The following is a 21,817-nucleotide window of genomic DNA, read 5'->3' as shown; positions in this document are numbered from 1 at the left end:
TGGCTCTAAAACACAGCGCGTCACAAGTATGACAAAAGGCTGCAGTGACAGTGCGCTCACTGCCAGTTTATTTCTACATTGAGCTAATAAGTCAAGACCTTATGACAGGTATATTTCTGACAAACAAAAACAACCATCCTGCTTCCTGAATAGGATCTAGTATAAAATCTCCAATAGCACGATGCTGCAGTACTGGTTTGCTTACAGGTGACACAACAATGTAGAAATCAAAAAGAGCAATGATCTGTGAGCAACATTTTTTTCATAAATTAAAAAGACAAAACATGATCTGCTATGGCTGCTAAACAAATGAACCTCACAGTCTTACATGAGGCTTAATGAATACAGTACAAGGCACTAAGACGTAGTCAGCGGTAGAGCGAAGGCAGTATCACGCCATCACTTCCTTTGCAGAAGACTGCAGTGTGAAGACGACAATGAGAAAAAAAAAAAACAGGCATCCACAGAGTTACGCTCAGAAAAGTGGACACGACCACAGAAACCTTCTACAGCGGTGCCTTTATCACGCCCGTGACATCACCAGCGAAATCCACATTTAACTCAAACGAAGGGTGACTCGAGTGCACGCGCAGCATTGACGTCTCCCCAGCTACAACGACAGCAGAGTATTTACACAAGTTCTGAAGACACACCTGAAGAAAAGAGTTGTTAGTCCTTCATTGTTCAGAGGCTCCGACAGTCAGATCATAATCTTATATATTCATCACCGGTTAGAAACCTGCGTTCCTTTGTTAAGCTCAGTCTTAAGAAAATAAATATCAAAAACAGTATCGACAGTAAGAAAGACAGCACTGTATAAAACAGCATTTAAATAAAGAATTGCGCAAACTGCAACTTATAAAGCTGACAAAAATCTTTTAAGTGCTTGTCGTTTACTTAGATAATTAAACGCCTCTCAGTCCAAAACCAAAGGAAAACGTATGTCCAAAACAAAAGCCTCCTCGTTTTAATCGTCCCATGTTTACTAGCTGTGACCCATCCAGGAAATATGTGCTTGATGTCCACGATGTGCCGAGCTCAGACAGCTGACGATGTCCTCCATCTGTGAGACTGAGTCCACAGGTCGCCAGGTGCGTCTGCGGGTTTGTGGGTGGAGAACAGGGAGTGCGGGGCAGGTATGTTTTGTTTCCTAGGATGGCAAAGGCGTGGAGCGCTCCACTCTCCCTCTGATCGGCTTACCCTGACATTCTTACCCTAACCCCAACCAATCTCACTCCTCACACCTAAATCTAACCAACCCAACCAACAAAGGCAATGAGCACTAGCCAATCAGAGGCAGAGCAGGGTGGGTCATGACTTCGCCATCATACAGGGCAAACTGAGAGTCCAGTGTGGATGCATTAGAGTAGAGGAACGAAGACGAGCAGTACGAAGCTTCCGAAACGCTAACGCTGCGTATGTTGAGATTCCAAACTCAAGCAGTTGTTGACCACTTGCGTCCCCTGCTGGCCAGTAAGAGGAGCGAGGGGTCAGCGGTGAGTGGGGTCACAGTATGAAATAGAGCGGTCAGGAAAACAGAATTTCCAAAAATCGTGAATTGGCGAAAACTTGAGAGGTCTTGAGCATACAGTCCGAAACGTGCACAAAAAGAAGGAGCCTGATGAGTCCAGTAGTGTGGGAGATTAGCTGGGACACGCACACACGCGCACACACACATACACACACACACACACACCCTCTCCAGGCTTACAGCTGGCAGAGACACATTTTTTCTAATAATAATAATAATAATAATAATTTCTTTACACGTTTCACACCTTTGAATGAGACAGTAGAGAGTTCCAGTTTAGGTGCTGTCAAATAAAAAACTAACAAAATGTGTCACATCGTATACTTTGGCTGAAAAAAAAAAACATCGGAGAACATTTTAACACCTAAAGATTAAAAAAGGAGTGAAGAATAATTGAAGTTGAAATGCTTCCTGATTGACACAGATGTCAGTTTTAGACAAATCCTTCAAAAACGCTCCTCCACAGCAGGCCGAGCGGGGGACAAAGGTCATTTAGGGAACTCGGCGGCGTGGCCGAGACCTTTCGGAAGGGTGGGCTCTTTTGAAGGTGTGAATCCAGAGTGGACGGCTTCCAAGGAAAGGTGGGGATCCTGGTAGGCTGGGGGCACGTGGGCAGATTTGGTGGGCTGTGGAGGGGCCGGCTGAGGCTCCTTGGGAGGTGTTGCCGGCCTCTGGAACTCTGGTTCCTCAGTTTTAGCCACTCCACCGTGGCTGCTGTCTCCCTGAGGTCGTGCACAGGGGGTTACGGTGGCGTCAGGCCTGGCAGGGGAGGAAAAAGAGACTCGACCCGAGGTGGGGCTGTGGTCGTTCGGCCGCTGCTCCTCCTCCTTGTCCGTCTCCTCCGGATGGTACTGTTTGAGGCGGATGTGCCAGGCCAGGCTGCACACTGCCGACACCGTCTTGAACTGGTGGATGACGTTCCTCGGGATGAAGTAGATGTCGTCGTCACACAGCTGCACACGGACGTAGCGGATGCCTTCCCTCCTCAGCTGGTTGAGCTTGGCATCGTCCACCCACTGGACGCACTGCAGGGAGATACACCGTGGTTTCGTGTTTAAAGCCATAAAAACTCCCTGTAGTACAATAATCAAAAGTCCAGTTCTCACCTGAGACACCGGGGGCTCGTACAGATCCAGCTGCAGACTCTGGACAACTTCATTGAAGTCTCCAGCTTGGAAACACACTACATCTTTGGTTATCCGAGGTCGGTTATTCCTGCAAGAGATTAGGAAATATTCACACAGGTTAACACTCATCACATGCGATCACCTCGAGTATTTATCAAGATTTTGACTAACCATTCTCCAAAGTGCACGGCCTTCAGTACCCCCACAGCAGCAGTGCTCTGCCAGTCAAAACTCTGGCCTACGTGGTCAGCGTGGGCCTTCGTCCGGTCCTCAAACAGAACCTCTCTGGGTTCACTGGCCCTCGGCAGGTAGTGCAGATTTTTGATCTCATTCATGGACCTGAGCAAAGAGACGCGAGGACGAGAGGACACGTTTTCAGTCTGCGCCTTCACAATCAAGCCCAAACCCACAATCCCAACTCTGGTCCCTGCAGCTGGGGTCGTACCTGCGTCTTTTGAAAGGCGACTTGGGCGTGTCGGCGGTGGGAACCATTTGCTCTCCGGGTCGCACCCACATGATGGGCCCATCGTCACTCTGAGAGCGACAGTCCAGCTTCAGGCTGGAGAGGCTCCCCCACGGCAGGGTCATCTGTGCCGACACACACACAAACGCAGACATTCACACACACAGCTGTGAGTTTTAGCTTTACGGTATAGCAGGGTCCCACTAAACCTGATTCTTTCTATTAAACGTCCTGCATCCTGCTGAAACCTGTGGGCACGAGCTTCTGGCAGAATGGCAGAGATAGTAAGCTTGTGATGCAACTTATGAAAACTTAATTACAAGCCATCAGATAATGACAAAATACACCATGTGAGAGAGTTATTATGGAGTGTGGTGCCTGTACTTCTTCATGAGCTTCCTGAGACAAACGCACTGTATTTAGAATAGGAGGTGATTCTTGGCTGAGGTCTGGAGGAGGCTGCACAGGTTATGACGTACAACGCCAGCGAGAGCAAAAACACATAGTTCCTGCTGCGACTGCTGGGGCGTGTTGAGTCAGCTGAGGGACAATCTTTTCCCATCGAAGTGGCCCTCAGTTCACTGACAAATATGATAAAAATAAATCTTCCTCTGACCTTGAGAAAGGGTGACTCCTCCAGCATGTCAAGGAACTCCGGGAAATAGTCTCCGACTTCCTCATCCACGGCTCCCACCAAGCTGATCTGCCTCATGGGTCCCGACCGGTACGTTCCCGAGCAGTACGTCCGGCTCACCTTGGACGGCAGAAACACCTGAAGTCATTCAGCGCATCCCATTCGATTGTACACATCAACTGTTTGCAGTATATACTATTTACTAATCGTCTGAGTTCACAGTGTTTCCAATTAGTATACACTAAAAACAACATAATCAGTTTTTTTGGATTGCACTCTGACTGTTTTTGGTGCTTTCTCTTGTCACTTGTCCAGTGTGAACACAGTGCATGTGCAAAACCTGCATAGATTCAGTGGGTAGTATGTAAATGTCTGATTGCATCAGCCTCTGTTGCACATATAAATACAAGATATAACTGCTAATGTTTAACCAGAAGTTCCTCAGCGCTGCACCGAGCCACTTTTTTTCATCTCCTATTCCAACAGCTGACTCTGATGTGTCTGTTTTCTTGAATGTTATTCTTATCTTTTTATTGTTGTTTTTGGATTTACACGAGGCTGGATTTAAAGAGCAAAAAATATACAAAGATGCATTAAATTTAAATGCAGTTTATGAGAAGTGCAGGTGCAAGAGTGCAAGTGTGCTCATGTTTTGAAAAACACGTTCAGTGTCCATCAGTCCATCAGTCGTGCTGATGGACTTCTTACATGCTTAAGAGTGTGTCCAGCGTGAGTTTTGAGTTTTATATGAAGATTTCTGTTTTAACAGATGAGATTAATGCTTGGATGCATTCTGCTCTCAGAGCATCAGCTCATTCTCTGGACTCTGCTTCGGTGAAATGATCAAACTGGTTTCACTTTCCCAGAATAAACAGAAAGCCGCCGAGCTCTCCGTGTCCTCTGCAGAGCTCGCATCACACATGCAGACGTCCAGGCTCAGAGGTAGTGTAATCCTTCGTCGTCATGGGGAAAAAGCGACTTCATTAGACCGCTCTGAGGGCAGGGACAGCTTGGCACCAGCACGGGTTTTTAGACTGTGTACTTTGGACTGAACCAGCTGCTGGGTGGTAAACACGTACCACAGCTCGGGCGTGAGCGTGGGATGGCCTGGGTGTTGAGACTCTACAGCTGGAGACTCACAGTCATGTTCTAAAGGCACAGCTGACTGCTAATTGCTAACTTAGAAGTTTTCCTCTTCTAAGAGGTGTCTCCTTGCTTCTCCCATTACAACATGAGGTCTGACCATAACTGCCTGGATACAACCCCGAAATGCTTCAATAAAGTTTAATACAACATCATTTTTAGTGGACTGCTCAGAACATTTGATGGGTTAGACTATTGAAATACCTTTTTAAGCATAAACACCTGAATTTCTTTGGTTCAAGCTTCTCAAATCTGAACATTTGCTGGTTTTCTTCTTCTTTGATGGTAAATTGGGCCATTTTTGCTTTCTGGCTGTTGGTTGGACAAAACAAGCACGAATGTGTCAACTTTCCACTATTTTCTGACATTATAAAGACGAAATAATAAAAAAAAATATAATTGGCAAATTTAATTGATAATGGAAGTAATTATCAGTTGCAGCCCTAATTTAAAATAGTTCAAAACAGAAACGTGGCTGATTGAGCTCATCAGCAGCTCTGATCTGTGAACTTCACTGTGACAAAAGTGCATCACCAAAACCTTCGTTAGAGCCGGGACCTCTCACTTTTTCACATACCTGAGAGTGGAAGTTGGCAATAGTGGTGGTCTCAATGTCTTTCTTGCCCAGTATCTCCATTTTGACCGGTGTGTTGGGGAAGTTGAAGGCAAAGTAGTCCAGGAAGTCAGGCAGATAGGAGGCCGCACTGTGCACCACCGCCAAGGCGTAGGAGGCCGCACCTCTGGGCTTCTCCGCGAAGGCCAACTCCAGGAACTCCTGGGCAAAGCACTCCATCTCAGCCGGGCTGAGACAAGCCAGCTCATCGGCATAGGCGTGCAGGACTGACCCCCCGCCGTTGGCTTGCCGTTCCTCATGCATGAAGCGTCCGTAGCAGGTGCCTGTCTGGAGGCAGGAGCTGCGGATAGAGTGGTCTTGGTGTGACAGGAAGGGGACGTGTCCCAGTTTGAGCGCGTGGAGGTAGGGTTGGTGGTTGTCGACAGCATCTCGGCCAGGCTGGCGACTGCTTTCGTGCTTCACAGTGCCAGGCGGAGACGGATCAGGGCAGCCTGGCAGGGCGAGGTCTGCTCCGAGCCCGGCACATACAGTCTGAACCGCTTTGTTGTGCACGTACCGGACCTTTTTGGCACCGTGCTCATCCTCGCGGTGCTTCTTCTTCTTCTTTTTCTTCTTCAAGAGATATTCCTCCAGTGTCAGAGACTTGACGTTCTCATTGTGGGGCCTTGGCTCTACAAATACAGGAATAAGTAAGAGTCAGAGAGGGAAGGGAGGCAGGGTTTGAACACTACATCTCATTATTTTCTCAACAATGCATAATCCATTAAATCAGAATGGATGATTCATAATGGCATGCTACCCCCACTCATTACTGTGCCGGAGCTGCCAAACTCATCTATTGTCATGCAGACCACTTATTCATAGGTATCTATTCAGTTCTTTATAATGGCACTATTGAACAGTGCACTTCACCTGTAAGAGGGCAGGTAAAATTATTTTACACCTCTTACAGTATTAATTCCTGGTGAGTGGAAATTATAAACCTCTTACAACTTGTCAGAAACTGGTGTTGGTCCCTGGGCATCACCCATACAACATACATCTACAGATAATCCACTGAATTCCGAACAGGCGACTCACCCTTCTTCTTCTTCACTTCTGCGTGCTTCACATTAGCCTCGGCGTTTTCCTTCTTCAGCTTCAGCTTGGGCTCCTTCTCCCTGCGCTTTTCCTTGAAATCCTGGGGCTTGGCCTTGACCATTTTGAGAGGCGTGAAAGTGAAGAGCGCAGGTGGCTCCGGAGGCACCGCTCGCTTCCTCTGCAGCTGCTCCGGCACCTTCCGCGGAGGAGGAGGAGGAGGTGGAGGAGGCAGGCTCGGCTGCAGGCTCGGCTGCAGGCTCTTCTTGGTGCCGTTGGTGAGGCTGTGGTTATGATGGTGGTGGTGGTGGTGGTGGTGGCTGTGTTTGTGGCTGTGCAGGACATGTTTACCTGCGCTGAAGTTGTGGGCTTTCGGGTTCTGCTGCAGCTGATGCGGCTGCGGGGTCCGGTGCTCGGCGTGTTGGTGGTGATGGAGCTTCACTTTCTTCGCTTCCTTCTCGCACCGTTTGACGGCCGGCGGCGACAAGTCCCGCTTCTTCTTCTTCTTCCTCTCTTTAATGAATCTATCAAGACTCTCCCTGAGCCTTTCTTCCTCTACTTTCGCACGGAGCAAGTCCACTTGAGCTGCCATCTTTGCACGTACAGTACATTTAAAGGACTCGAGACTCCTTCTGCGCAGGTGTCAGGAAAATTGTAGTCCTCTCGGCGTGGATTTGTAGTTCCTTTCAATGTTTTGGCTCCGTTGCGCACGCGTAACGGAGGCAGCTGTGGGGGATGTAGTTTCTCAGCGCTGCAAAGCTCCATGGGAGTCGGAGTTCGTTCTGTCCTGAACGCGTGCTGCTTCGCACGCACTCACTCCTGCTCGGCTGACGTCATGGTTAATTTAGTCACAGCCACGAGAGGCAGCAGAGAAACGTCATCAGCGTGGAGCGGAGCACGTTCTCATTTAACCTGAGAGATGATGTGTGTTAAAGGGTTTTTTAATGAAAATCTTTCTTTAAACTCCAGTCAGGTCCATTTCATTGTATATACGGTTCATTGCCTCGTCATTCTTTGTACATATTGTTTATTTTATATTTTTGCTCCACTTATTGTTCAGTCTTTTTTGTTGTTGTCTTATCCTCGTTGATAAGACTAACGTACTTTCAGCGTAAGTGATGGGGGACAAAATCCCTCATTCTGTGCACAAATAGGATATCCCAGAGTTGATCTGAAGTTAATATGAGGCTTCAGCCGCCCCAGTTAAACCAATCAAGTGAATTACAGTCTTTTTAGTCCAAAATCTGTGCTTATTGTTACTGTTACTCGAGACCACTGAAGCCTCATTAGCTTCAAAGAATATATGAACTGTGGATTTTATCCCTCATCATAAAAGCTGAATGCACATTTTTAAGTGTGAACACAACCCAAACACAGCAAGCCAAACCTACGTCTTAAATATACACAGCCATACATCATATCTTTTATTGTCTGTTGGTTCTACTTGTTCTGTTTTCTGTCTGCTGCTGTAACAAGTGAATTTCCCCGCGTGGGATCGATAAAGTCTTATCTGACATTGTGAACTCATCCTTTAAGAGAATTTGTGCTGGCAGTGAAGGCAGCAGCTGCACACCCACCAATATAAACTGCACATGGAGAGGAATCTGTGAATGTTGTAACAGGCAAGGCACGTACAGGATCAATAGGATATACTTCAGCTTCTTTAAATGCACAAAAAATCAAAACACCTCAGTCGAATTATTCAGTAAACCTTTATTTATCAGTGCATGAACAGAATGCCATGACCAGATTATTTCTTTTCACCCATTTTATATCATTTCCTCTCACCTCCCTTAAAAAAATAATGAAACGATTTACAGAGGATTTTTTTTTTCTGCATGAAGGCAAATTTTTATACAGGTGCTGTACAATTTATAAACATTTACAACTACCATGATGTCAAAACGTAAAGACTTCTTTCATATGTTGGAGCAATGCAAGGCCACAGTATCATACATGGTAATGGCATGAGGAGTAAATAATACAGTAGCCCATCATATCAACAATAAAGTGGACAATAAATTAGTAAGTGGTCTCACAGACCGATAGATGCGGGTGTTACTTCTGTACATCCTTAAACAGGCTGACGAGGGCACGGTTCAAGCAATGACGAGTCTGTGAACTGCAGTTTATGAACCACTAGATGTCTCTGTACTCCACAGTAGCAACACTGAAACAACACGAAATTTTGTCTTCAGAGCAGGGCACAGCTGATCCCAATAAATTAAAAAAATATATATGTGGGACTTAAATCCCTGTTAGAGTGATTTCAAATAGGACTCCCAAAGAAGCCATTTTCACATTATGCACCGTGTGCGACCATACTGCCGTGACTCCTTCTGCGGAACATGAACTGCATTCTTCGGGAGTCTGGCTTTATTTCGAAGACAAACATGACAGCCACAATGTTGGTAGTGATTAACAATGAAGCAAAAATGTGCATAATATTTATTTCTCACATAAAGGGTCACACACTAAACCAAAAAAAAAAATAGATTTGGAGGTTAGAATGAGGGTAAACGATGTTTTTGTGCCTACATTTATGATAAAAACACAAATGTCTCTTAAAGTTGAAGGCAGAGGTCTCACTTCTTACAATCAAGCTCTGTTAATTCAACTCACCTAAATTATGCGTCAATATAAGAGTCATCACTTTGTTAAATAATACATGTTTTGGATTAAGTATAGTCGATGCTACAGCGATATCTAAAATACACAGGCCGACCAGTCCGCTTGTATACATACACACAAAGCCAGAGGACCTACGATACAGAGCTGCTAACAGTGGACAACATTATGAATCAGGCTCGCGTGACGTTTACAGACCATGAAAACGTAGAAAAAGAACGTATAGATTGCCGTTTACATGGTGTTAGTATTCCGGGTGGCGATGCTTATCTACACATTCTATTTCTAGCATTAAGCTCACATCAAAAGTGAAATGACTCAAAATGGATATGCGCACTAACTGTTCTGCTTACATAGAATTTCAATAAATTACATTATGCTTTATTATTAACACACGTGACAAACATTAGAACTATAACCACAAGTGTCTGGTCTGCTGATTGGTGCATATAAAGCTCCAGGGTAGTCTTTCAGAGTCTCCTCATGTGTATGAATGCAGTCACACATACAGTTCACATCCCTGGTCGGGCTCTCAAAAAACAAAAACAGAAACAAAAACAGGACGGTAAACGACTGAGAAGACACTCTGTCACTCTTTGCTGCTGATTTTAGGAGAAGCCTCAATTTTTCAGTACATCCATCAGCGACAGCAACTGGAGGAAAAGCCGAGTGATTGCATGAATGCGTCTTAAACCTTCAAAAAAAAGAAAAAGGATCCTTCATGGTGAGCAGACGGGGAGAGCAGTTCATCTCAGTACCCGCAGACGGTCTCACAGTGAGTGCAATGCAGAGCAGCTTCTTTAGAACCGGAGTCCCTGATTGGCACAAAATAGACTTCAGCGTCGCATCCAGAAACCACACTCAGAACCAACCTGTTGCACACGTCCACACATCGTCGCACAGTACAAATACTCGAGTAGGTACGAACACGCACGTCAGATCGGCCATCAGCAGCGTGGTGCAAACTGGCCGAGGCAAACTGGGTGAAAAACAAAAAAAATAATCATGAGCAATGAGAAGCTATGTTGCTGGTAACACAGTGATCTGCTTCGTTGGAGAGAAAAAGAAAAAAAATCCTTCCATGTTCAGTGTCCATCTTTCAGAGGCTCAGCTTTCTCTTCCCTTACCCAGAGAGGCCGGGGAGGATTTCAGGTCTCCGCCTACGTTGTGTCCACCTGGGACTGGATCTTGGCAGAGCTGGGAACCTTCCACGGACCGGGGGTGATGGGAGCTTTCTTAAGGGTAGCGGTCCCGTTGCAGCTGGGGTCCTGGATGCTGCTGCTGGAACCACTGTGGTCCTTTCTATTGGCTTCTTCGGTTGGCCCGTGGTACTTGCTTTCACGATACTCCTTGTCTCCCTTCTCTCTTCCAGTCCTCCGGCTCAGGGTGCCGCAGTCGGCATCCGACCCTGTCCTCTCCCTGTGCATTTGGGAATGGGATTTTTGTCCCGCTGCCTCTTGCTCAGCCCTTTTGTTCTTCTTGTAGCGCTCACTAGTCCCCCAGCTTTTGTCTCCAGTCTCCATAGCCCCCTTCTCCTGCCAGTAGGCTGCATCCTCCTCCTTGTGCCTCCTGTCCTTCCCTTCTCCATGCACAATGCTGGGCTGCTGGCCAGCCGGACGCCTGGGGCTCTGGGGCTCCACCATGCTCCTCAAAGGCACAGCAGGGTCATGTTCCCTCTTGGTGCTCTTCCTGGGGCTAGAGGAGCGGTGGTCCCTCTGCCCTTGGGCTTTTCTCTCTTTGCTCATATCCTCCAGGGATGCGCTGTGGCCTCGCTCTGTTTTTCTGGGGCTTGGAGAGCGCTCCACATGATCTGCCCAGCCTTCGGCTCTCTTGGGACTAGCGGGCTTGGAGTCACTCCTGCTTGTTTTTCTGGTCTGGGTGCTGGGGCTGGTGGCACGCTTATGGTTTTGGTGAGAGAGCTGCTGTCCTCGCGATCTGTTAGCCTGCCAACCGTGCTCCTGCCCAGTGCCGGGGGACCCAGATGCCCTGGGATCCCCCGCGGAGAGCACATCAGGGCCGGCTGTTTTGGGTGACGATGGGGACAGTTCCGAGGTAGAGAGGGAGACAGAGGATGGAGAGGCTGGAGATGACTGCCCGTCAGATGCAGAAAGTCTGGGAAAGCTTGAGGTTGGAATGGTTACTTTGTCCTTTGAACCTAAGAAACAAGCAGCGGAGAGTAAGAAAAGCTTCTAGCAGAGCAAAATCTTCGTGCTCTAAGCTAAAATATCCCTTACGTGGGATATTTCTCACATGCAAAACGTTCCGAATAATTAAACATATCATGCAAAAGAAGCAGAATATTCTCATGTTTTGAAAAAATTATGTTCTCACTTGCTCACTTTCTGTAATAACCCTCTAAATATTTGCACTGTTGTAGGTACGTATCGGTCAACGATACAGCTATCAATGGAAAGGGAGCTGGCATTCACCCAGCACTGGCATTTCAGCCCCCCACCCCACCCCCCCAAGCTGATAAGGACTGCACAGCTGTGACTGAGAGCAGATATATGCAGCAGAAAACCAGAGAGAGAAAAAGAAGAGTGATGCTGAAATGAGATTTTGGATTTCTAGGAGCAACAACTCATAGAAATTCATTCTAACGTGAATCTTTGGATCGAGAGGTTGATGCCAGTGAATGCACACCGATCCTTTCACAGACTTTTCTCCAGGTCTGCCTCTTCATTTGCGCTCAGGATGAGGTGTGTGTTCAGTGGCATCCCAGGTTTTGTAATATCCTTAGAAAATAACTTGCGGGGCTCTGGAGCCTCCCAGCGCTCCTGCAGGTCTGTTAGTTCTTCTAGGACTCACTGCTTTGGATCAGCCCTCCAGGGGAAGAGCAGCTCCACTTACAATACACTGAGCGTCTACCCAGTCACAGATAACTGAGATAACTGATCTATTTCAGATTGATCATGGGGATGAAGGAGAGGGACAGAGGACGACACTTAAATCTGGGAGATGAATTACTTTGAAAGGAGACGTCAGAGGCAAAAGTAGGAGGAGTACAAGGTTTACCAAGGTTATTAGGGACAGACCAAGAAAAGCAGTGAGGCCTTTAGTGATGCTCTGGTTTCATGTAGAAGCACAGGGTGGAAGAAGAGTTCAGACCTATAGGAGGAAAAGATAAATAGGTAGAAATAGACAGCCGTGCCGGTGCAGAAAACCAGAGCAGATAAAAAGCACAAGAGTAGAGACAGAAGTAGCGAGACAGAATGAGAGGAGAGAAAAGTCAAGAGAGAAGCTCGCAACACATGCATGAGAATAAAGAAAGTCAGCACCCTGCTATCAAGCATATCCATACAACAGCTCCTACATCTGTATGGTTAATATGCTACTGCGTAGATCTTTATGCAGCGGCAACAATGTGTGTGCATGCACGCGGCTCTCAGCGGTCACTCACTGTGATCAGGGACCAAGCCCTGGCCGGGCCGAAGCAGCAGATGAACTTTGCTGCCTCCTGCTTGGATCAGCTCGATTGCCCGAGTGTGTGTGATGCCCTGGGTGGCCTCCCCGTTGATCTCCACTATCTGATCTCCAACCTGTGGTGCAGATATAATCCATTAGCACACATCACAAGCAGGAGGGCTTTAGAATGTACTAAACCACACTCAAGTGCAGTTACAGAGGTTTTCAAAGTGTGAGGCGAGTTGGAGGTGGGAAAGACATCAGGTAAGACCCCAGCATGAGGTGAAAGGGGCAGGAGCATGCCGGTGTGCTCCTAACAGTTAGTGTTTGTCGTTTGCATCCCCAATTTGGCCCGATTGCCAGCAGGGTCAGCAGTTGGAGCTGCAGCACAGGTTGCGACAAACAGCTCACGGAGGCATTTAAGATACCTTAAAACCTTTTGGGGCTGAATGCTGCGATTTGGCTCAAAAATAAGCTACACTTCCAAACAATATCACTATCTGATGTTCACCACGTCCATAAATCCACTTAGAAATCACAGCAAGAAGCTGCACCGCCTAACTCCTAATAAAACTAATCTATTGTTAGCTGTTTGAACATCCATGAGTACACTGCAAACAGGTACTGCTAATGGCTAATTAGCTTTGCTAAGCTACGCTTTCTGTTTATATTCCCAAAGCCCCCAAATTATGGGAACTGTGGCTCCCAAACTAATTATCCCTCAAGTACAACCCTGAATCCAAAAAAAGTTTGGGTGCTGTGTAAAACATAAATAAAACAGGATGTGATAATTTGCTAATCCTGTTTAACATATTCAATATTCAATATATTTAATGTCTGACCTCATCAACTTCATTGATTTTTGTAAATATCTGATTATTCTGAATCTGATGCAGCAACACGTTTCAAACAAGTTGGACAGGAGCAACAAGCAAAACAAAAAATATTGATAGAAGTGACAGATTATTGCATTGTTTTTAAGTTTGAGGGGTGGCCCACAGTGTCAGACTTTGGAAACCCCTGAGAGACCCTTCAGTTTAATTTAGAGTGCAATCATGCAAAGCTTCAGCCAGTCAGACAGGCAAGAAAAAAACCTCACATGTATCCTGCCGTCTCTCAGAGCAGGTCCGTCCTCAGCCAGCCGCAGGATAAACAGGCCCATGTTATACTCTTTCCCTCCTCTCAGACTGAAGCCGAAGCCCCGCTGGCTGCGCTCCAGCTCCACCACAAAGCAGCCCTGCAGTTCACAGACAAGAGTCAGAGCTTCTGAGTCCGCCTCGACAGACATAAAGTTTCCAGTCTGCAGTCAAACCTGGACCATCACTGCTGTGTGTTTGATATGTATTAAGATCAACTGACACCAGAGCAGAATGAGTAAATTACGAGCATCACATACCGTACACTGAGGATCACTTCAGAATTTTGGCTGAGGTCTTACCTGCTTAGAGCCTGACATGCTGAGTGTTCCCATCTCTTTTGGTAGCAAAGAGTTCCTGATCTCACTGTCACCGTTCCTACCCCAGAAAAGACCACAGACACATCACAACAAGGCCGACACACTGCAGGTATTAATGGCTTTTTTACTACAATATGACACTTTGAGATAAGAAGTGAGTGTCAGCACAGAAACAGCATATGAAATAGACATAAAAGTGCAAATGCATGCGCTCAGTGTTGTCAGAGGTGCTTTGTATTTTCTCCCACCAGCTCGTACACCTCATGTCAGCAGGAATGCCTGTATGTGAGCTGAGGCACATGAAAAGTATAGATGCTCTATATTGTGAAGAGAGTGGAGAATAAGTCTCATTCTCCTCCCGTTCTGCTGTGTCCAGCGTGATCCACACGCTGCCACGCCTTCACTCCAGCAGCACGAGCCTCTTTCTGTTGCTTTCATTATACAACGTGCAGAGAGCAATGTAAATCCTTCAAAGAGCCAAGTTGCTTTTACAGTTCAGTGGCGGATAACGGGGGCATACTTTAATGCTTGGCAGAGCTCATTACAATGCCTTTGTGGGAACTTAGCTGTGCCGACACTATCTGAAGAGTCTAGGCCTTCTTAGCAGCTCTGGCATGGAGACGAGTTTACACACTTCGTGCAGCCAAGCTGACAGCCTCAGCTTGAGCCGGGGCTGACCTTAGGCATGTGTCGGAGATTAGATGCAGAGGAGGGAGGATGCTGCCAAGGAATGGACAGAGGGCTAAATGAGGAGAGGGGGAACGCACGCTGATAGGCAGCGAAACGGAGCCAGCGAGAAATGATGGCGGAGCACTGCTGCTGCAGCAATGGATTAAAAAGTCTGACACAGGTAATCTTGTTTCAAAAGAAAGATCAAAGAGCAAGCGAGGCTCCCTTTTAATCGGTCTCTTTTTCTTTGCTTCGCCATCTAAACAGTGACCGTGGGGGGATTTTCTGTCTTCCTGGATAACAAGGAGAGTGCGGGCCACAGGAGATGGTAATGGGCCACATCGCAGCACAAACCAGAGCCTGCTTTGAGAGGATTGGGGCTAATTTATGGTTCAAGCGGCAGAAGCTGTATTAGACTGTCTCCTGTGGACTCGGTGTCTCAGAGGGATGCTGGGAAACTTGTGTGGATGCTTGTGCTTGCATGGCAGTGTGTGTGTATATCCGTGTACCTGTCTGGATAGCTGGGAGGTTGTTGGCCCATAGCTCTGTGCTGCGCTGAAGGGCTCTGCTTGGCTGAATTTGTTCCAGATGGAGGAGCGCTGTCTGTAAGATCACAATTCACACAACTCACCCATTTAGTACGATGCACAGATCTTGTGATCTGCTCCTAGATGCTACAGAACAATCTCAAAATCTCCTTTTGACCACATTTTCATGCATTCTCATTATCTTATTCCCAGGAAATGCTCTTGATATTGTCTATGGAAATCAGCTTCACAGGCCTGAGGCGTCCTCTGTGTGTCAACCTACCGTCTTCAGGCACGACAGTGAGGGTGACAGAGGTGCCTGCATCCTTGATGAGCTGGACGATGTCGTTGTGGGACAGCTCCATGATGGACAGGCCGTTGACAGCAGAGATACGGTCTCCCACCTTCATCTGACCTATACGGTCTGTGGGGCTGCCCTCAATAATACGACCAATCTTGTGAGGTATCACTGAAACAGAGAAACACAAGAGTTGTTTTTTTCCGTTTCAAATAACAGAGTTAAGCAGTCTTTCTTTGAGTCAGTCAGGGACAAAGACGCTGCACAGTGACCTTAGCTTGTGGCTTTGTAAGCAGAGCTGTTACTGGGAACCGAATCAATATATGTCTCCTGATATAAAAACATCAATTCATCATAAATGAAGGCGTACAGGATCTACAGTACACATATTTACAAATCTTACACTGTTCTTATATTTGAAAAAAAGAAAAAAAACAGTCGAAATGGTGAAAAACAAGACAGAGAGACAATAGCCAGCAGCTGTGTGTGTGCGTGTGTGTGTGTGTGTGTGTGTGGCACAGCAGTGCTTTGAGCTAAATGCTAATATCAGCGTGCTAACATGCTCACATTGACAGTGTTTACATAACGACGTTCAGCAGGTGTAGTTTTTAACACATTCACCCCCTTATTTTAGCGTATTAGCATGCTAATGTGGTAATTAGCAATAAACCCAAATGAGGTTTTTGGTCGTAAAGCAAAGACACTTCACTTTCATCAAAAAATGTAAACTTCTGTGATTTGGATATTGCACTTGACTGTATTCTAATAATATTGTTCAGCTCCAGAATATCGTCTAAAAGTCATGCAGGTCTGTATAAAACTTTGTGCCAATCCATCCAGCAGATGTGCGAATGTTCCACAGGGTGCATCAACACTTTGAGCTGCTGGTGGCATCATATGAAAAGTCAGGGGATTCATCCTCTGAGGAACATGAACGTCTGGAGAAAATTCATTCAATTATTCATCAAATAGTCCCTTCCATCCATTACAGTCACCCAGCTTGGATGGCTGAAAACCAATAAACAGAATATTATTGGATTGTTATTGCACGGCTGCATGTGGGATGTGTTTTGTCTTCATTTCTGACCTCCAGGCGGGGGCTTGGTCTTTGACGTCAGGATAACGAAGCCGAAGCCCTCGTTGTCTTTGCGCTGCAGAGTGACGTCGAAGCACTCCGGCCGAGCGGACTGCGCGGGCTGGACGGCGTTCGGAAGCTCCACACGAGGCACCTTGGGAGAGCTGTTGACCAGGGCGGACGCGACGTGCTGACTGCCCTCGTCCTCGCCGTCGCCATCTGAAAAACAACGTCGGAGAGAAACACGAGGGAATGTTACAGTCGCGCCTCCCGAACTGTTACTGCATCAGTTTGCTAATGACAACACAAGCGTATATTTGCAGCGGGGGTCACTCCGATTTAGCTGACATACATTTTAATCGGTGAACATTTATTCATGAAAACATTCCCAGTTTGCTTCCTTGTGATCCTTCGATGAATAATCAAGAACACAGCGGCTTTTATTTCTCTGCACATGAGAAATAAAAGCCTGTCAACTCCACACTTGATGAAAGCCCTTTACAATTTGTTATTCATACGACTGAGGCTGATCTACCTCAATCTCTCTTCACTGCATGTTTGTTTTGCTGAGTCCCTGTTTTGTCAGCCGGCATCAGGGAATCTCTTTCTAAAGCCCTGCTTTGAAAGCGTAAACCCTTACATGATTGATGCTTAATTTCTGCAAGGTGATCAAAGCCGTTGTTGCAATACATCAAATCCAAAGTAATTTCAAAAAGTGCTTGTACTATTCGTGGAGCGGTTATTTGTGGGGGTAAACAAGGCTGAATGCAGCGGGGGGGGGGGTGTGCTGGTGAAAAAGAAAAGTCAGCATGTTTTTTCCCCCTTTCTTTGAGATGCAAATCCATTCTACCATCTGATCTAATCTTCACTGGCCTTCACACAAAACTCCAATCAGTCTCGACAGCTGAACACCGAGCAAACACACTTCGACTGCGAGCCATTTTTATCTCTGCCCTGTTTTGACGGGTGAATTTTTTTTTTTTTATCCACATTCCTGAGATTCAAAATAAATAAAGAACTCTCAAAACTTTATTTTTCTCTTCAGGAAAATGTCTGCACCCTAAAAGTCAATTTCGGGCGAACTTCATTTATTCAGATTTATCCGCGAGGAAGTCATCCAGAACAAATTTAAAGGATTAGAGAAAAAAATCCCAGATCAAAGCTTTTGCTCAGAGGTCCTCCTCCAGCATACTGATCTAAACAAGAAGCAGCGCTGAAAAGCTTCAAGTGCTCTCAGAGAAACGTCGAGCTGATTATTCAGAAGCGGGGCCCACCTGAGACGGGCAGCTTCCTGCGGACCGTGAGCATGACTTGGCCGTTGCGGGCGGCGTTGGTCATCAGCTCCAGCACTTGTTTGTGGGATTTGCCCTTGACTGGCACGCCGTCTATACAAAGCAGCTCATCCCCCGCCCGCAGCCGCCCGTCCTTCTCTGCTGCACCCAGTGGTACGATGGCACCGATGTACACCTGTGGAAGCGAGAGGATATCATGGAAACAGCTTGGCACACGCTGATGTGAGTCAGAGCGAGCAGGAGGATTAGCCAGCCTTATGGTAAATAATCAGTGGAAATCCTCCCGGTCGCTTTGAGCATTTGATACCTTGCTTCCTAAGTGAAAGATATGCGCTCTCTTTTCAGCCTATTTCACCATTGTCCTACAGCAATAGTACACATTCAGGCTATTTAAGTGACTGAAAGCAGCTCAAATATCGATCTGCTTGGTGTCTGACTTTGGGATTCGAGCAGCACGCCAAGTCTGCTTGTAAACGGCTGGACTGTGCTGGGCTGCTGCCTACCGGCTGATCCGGCCCCTCTCCTCCGAGGACTCTGAAGCCAAAGCCTGACTCCTGGTTCCTTTTGATGTACACATCCAGGTCCTTCGTATTAGGAGCTGCAGAGAGGAGAGATTTTTTTTTTCTTCAAAACAGCCATGAAAGACAAAACACATGAATTATGCTGTCTGTGTGTTGTGCACTGTTGAGCGTGCAGGTGTGTGTAACGCAGTGGTTCTAGGCCTGCAGTAGAGGCAAGTTTCATCAGTTAAAGATATTTTATAATGCTACGTCTTTAGCATTCCTATGTGAAATAATATAAATTGAGTTAAATTCAGCAGTAAAGTGATTAAATGATTAATACAAGTCTCGTCACATGCACGCCTGCGTGTCGAAGATCAGGGTGAAGGCAGCCCTTTCCTCTCCTGAGCCACTCACACACCACATCGTGTACACTCACGCTTGCTTTCCAAAATGGCCCTGGACTTGAGGTAGAGCTCAGACGCGTCCGGTTTGGGCGATGAGGACCGCAGGGTGTTGGCATGGAAAGGGAGCGGGTTGGGGGGCACCTCGCCGGGCTGACTGAGGATGTCTGCGCTGCCGATCACCTCCTGCCACTGTGGCTGTGCGACGGGCTGGGGGCACGGATGGGGCAGCTGCTGGGTTACAGGGTGGGGCGCCTGCTGAGGAGCAGGCTGGGATATGGCTTGGGACATGGGAGCTGTGCACTGCAACACAGAAACAAGATGTGATGTGGTGATGAAGAGAAACTTCGACTTTGGGTCGATGAACTAATGCAGAAAATCCACAAAACAATCACTTCCTTTTAAGAACACTGTAAATATTCTCCCTTGCCTGTATAATATTGCTTAATGTGCATGCTCGGATATATTCTATGATTTCATGCTAGTAATTTCTATCTAAGGTCAAAATGAAGCTACGGCAGGAAACTTGATTTAAGACGAGCTTACCCTCCACACTGACAATCTCAAAGTACCGCACTAGCCTTCATTTTTAAAAATAGTGCAACCACGCATTGTAATTCTGTGTTGAACCAATAAACCGGGGTGAGTAAGCCTGTTGCTGCCTCAGCTCCTCTCTATTTTCGGAGTGCAGCATGGAGGAGCGGCACAGGAACAAGCTGTTGAACATGGCCTATCATCTTAAACACCCATACGCAGGGGGATGTTAAGTTGCTGTTTGCCAGGAGCCAGCATATTTACCCACATGCAGCTCCAGAAATAACAGCCTGGCTAATGTGGGCTCACTGAATAATGTAGCCAACAACAGCTTCCACAGTACACAAACTACACACACGCACACACACTGAGTGGTGCTTGCGGGTAAGCAAGACATTTAAAGTTAAAACCTTTTTTTTGCTTAATAATTCACTACATGCTTTGGTTCATTTGACAAAATGGGGAAAGAAAACATTGCAGAGATCTGCTTCAACTTACTGGCTTCAGTGATTTCACAGGAGACGTCTGACCTGTAAGCAGAGAGGCAGACGTGGATATTAAATTCTAAAGTCACTTCCTTAAGAAAACAACAGGAAATATTCACACGCGTGGCTGAAAGGTTTAGAGGATGAGGTGTACTGTGTATCTTTCTTTCCTCCACTGACCCGTGAGCTTCGCTGCACATCCTCTCCCACATCTTATGAGGACAAACTCTGCATACACTTAGTGAACTTACAGCCCAGGGGGGTTTTTGTGACTGTTTCATAAGACCTCGCCCCACTTTCGGCCAGTAGGGGGCAGCACAGTCCAGCAGCAAAAACAGTTTGCATGCGAGGAGGGGAAACACAGAGGTGACTCTCAGCCATGGGAAACATGCTCCTCTCTGGGTTAAACCTGCCAGCTGTTTGGTGTGGCAAACAAACCAGAACAGTGTAAACGCTCTCATCTGTCTGCAGCTTTTCACAACCAGTTTGTGAACGACAACGACAGAATTAAATAAATGAAATCAATGAATGTTTACTGGTGCAGGCTTAGAAGAAATTCCTTTGTAACAAGTCTGATTAATTCCTTCAAATATTACAAACGCGCAAGTTCTGACAGTATCTCACGGGTCCTTTCATATCTCAGGCGTTGAGTGCACTACATATTCCACAGGGAGGGGTGGAATACGTCTCATTTCCAGATATAAATCCAGAGCGGGGATCAGGGCCAAATAATTTCCTGTATCGTTTCTCTCTGTTGCTGTCATCGGAAGGCAGTCCTAGCCCCTGGCTGGAGTAAAGCCCGGCTTAATCCTGGTCTACGGGCGACCTGGGGGATGCCCTGCAGCACTGCTCATTTTAGTCCTGGAAAGCTGTGATCTTCTGCTCCCTACTGAGCTGTAACACACACACTCACATTTATGTTGACTTTGGTCACGTTTGCGGACATTACATAGACTAATATCCATTTCCTGGAGACGTAGCCTAACCCCCAAATCCTAACCCTGGCCCCTTAACCCTAACCCTAACCCCGAACCCCTAATCCTAACCCTAACCTTAACCTCACCCTTATATTGACCGCCCAAAAATCATCTGTTTTCCAATTGGATGAACTGCTTTTGTCCCCAATTAACCGGTCTTCAGTCTGACATTTGTCCCTGAGAGTATGTCAGAAACACACGTAACATCAAGAAATGCATATAAGGCTGGCACAAATGGGCAAAACGTTAATAACAGCAGCGCACACACACACACACACACACACACACACACACACACACACACACGCACACACACACACACAGGACAAGCCCCTGGAGCTCCAAGCAGAGCCCAGCTGAGCACATCTGATATGTGGGTGCAACACTGGTCTCTCGAATCTAGGCTACTGCACTGCAGTACAGGCAAAAAGGAACAAGCCCTTCAAGTCAGTGAAAGCCTGGAGTAAGAAGAAGGGCGATGATTACCCACCATGCTCTGCCTCTCCTCCCTTCCTTCTCTCTTTCTCTCTAAGCAGCAAGTGAATCACTGAAACTGCCATCTCTCTTCGCCTTCCCAGCACAGCTCACCATGTGACTAAGAATGACTTCCTCCCTGTTTGGGAAGGTGCACGGTGGATGATGCAGAGTCGGTGTGGACCGGAGCGTGAAATTGCTTTATTTAACATTGGGAGAATCTGTGTGTCCATGCAAAACCTACAGAACAGCACAGCCCTTCCTGTTGTTTATGAATTAAAACAGTGCACGTGTTGCGTTGAATCCCGCCTCAGCTAAGCAGACCTTTGTCAGCGCTGCTCTAACAATGTTGCTTTATCCCTCCAGAAATTAATTTCCAATGCAAGCGGGTGGGCTTCTCACCTCTGTTGTTTCACTCATTGCTTTTTATTGTGAAAAAATGGAAAGTGAGAGAGAGAGAGACAGACAGACTACAGCCAACACAAAGCTGTGCGGGGATTAAAATGATTTCAGAAGCGTGGGACTAAACCACGAGACTATCTCT

The 21,817-nt window shown here is 46.7% G+C and overlaps 2 protein-coding genes across 6 annotated transcripts in view; both read right to left on the bottom strand.

The window, feature by feature from the left end:
• Window positions 1-40: 40 nt before the first annotated feature.
• rsbn1 (round spermatid basic protein 1) lies at window positions 41-7,171 on the bottom strand. Of its 2 annotated transcripts, none has more exons than XM_076741430.1 (7): window positions 6,553-7,171; window positions 5,476-6,143; window positions 3,738-3,875; window positions 3,104-3,246; window positions 2,830-2,997; window positions 2,638-2,746; window positions 41-2,556 (listed from the first exon to the last, which is right to left on the bottom strand). In XM_076741430.1, exons 1-7 carry the CDS (start codon window positions 7,139-7,141, stop codon window positions 2,020-2,022), a joined length of 2,352 nt encoding a protein of 783 aa, XP_076597545.1. In that variant the 5' UTR covers window positions 7,142-7,171; the 3' UTR covers window positions 41-2,019. The 2 variants fall into 2 exon arrangements, with proteins under 2 accessions (XP_076597545.1, XP_076597546.1); XM_076741431.1 differs by having other exon boundaries at window positions 5,476-6,136; window positions 6,549-7,160.
• Window positions 7,172-8,242: 1,071 nt separating this feature from the next.
• magi3a (membrane associated guanylate kinase, WW and PDZ domain containing 3a) overlaps window positions 8,243-21,817 on the bottom strand; it is a 104,898-nt gene continuing 91,323 nt past the window's right edge. The window contains exons 11-22 of one of the 4 annotated variants that reach the window (XM_076740547.1): window positions 19,836-19,867; window positions 18,839-19,106; window positions 18,403-18,497; window positions 17,882-18,074; window positions 16,620-16,826; window positions 15,518-15,703; window positions 15,217-15,310; window positions 14,021-14,096; window positions 13,682-13,819; window positions 12,578-12,716; window positions 12,193-12,285; window positions 11,195-11,332 (exon numbers count right to left, since the gene is read on the bottom strand). In XM_076740547.1, coding sequence (XP_076596662.1) covers window positions 12,233-12,285; window positions 12,578-12,716; window positions 13,682-13,819; window positions 14,021-14,096; window positions 15,217-15,310; window positions 15,518-15,703; window positions 16,620-16,826; window positions 17,882-18,074; window positions 18,403-18,497; window positions 18,839-19,106; window positions 19,836-19,867 — 1,481 coding nt within the window. In that variant the 3' untranslated portion in view covers window positions 11,195-11,332; window positions 12,193-12,232. Of the gene's footprint in view, window positions 12,286-12,577; window positions 12,717-13,681; window positions 13,820-14,020; window positions 14,097-15,216; window positions 15,311-15,517; window positions 15,704-16,619; window positions 16,827-17,881; window positions 18,075-18,402; window positions 18,498-18,838; window positions 19,107-19,835; window positions 19,868-21,817 lie in introns of all 4 variants that reach the window. The other 3 variants (XM_076740548.1, XM_076740545.1, XM_076740546.1) reach the window with 3 other exon arrangements.

The sequence above is a fragment of the Chaetodon auriga genome, chromosome 10, assembly GCF_051107435.1.
Source record: "Chaetodon auriga isolate fChaAug3 chromosome 10, fChaAug3.hap1, whole genome shotgun sequence".
Lineage (NCBI taxonomy): Eukaryota > Metazoa > Chordata > Actinopteri > Chaetodontiformes > Chaetodontidae > Chaetodon > Chaetodon auriga.
This window is presented reverse-complemented; position numbering and strand designations above follow the sequence as displayed.

Excerpts from the sequence above, each read along its gene's own strand:
- rsbn1 (XM_076741430.1), bottom strand. The coding sequence starts at position 7,141 with ATGGCAGCTCAAGTGGACTTGCTCCGTGCGAAAGTAGAGGAAGAAAGG. Across the intron at positions 3,876-5,475 it reads TTGCCAACTTCCACTCTCAG|GTGAGCCGGACGTACTGCTC; the intron begins GTATGTGAAAAA and ends CTGCCGTCCAAG. Across the intron at positions 2,747-2,829 it reads GCCGTGCACTTTGGAGAATG|GAATAACCGACCTCGGATAA; the intron begins GTTAGTCAAAAT and ends AATCTCTTGCAG.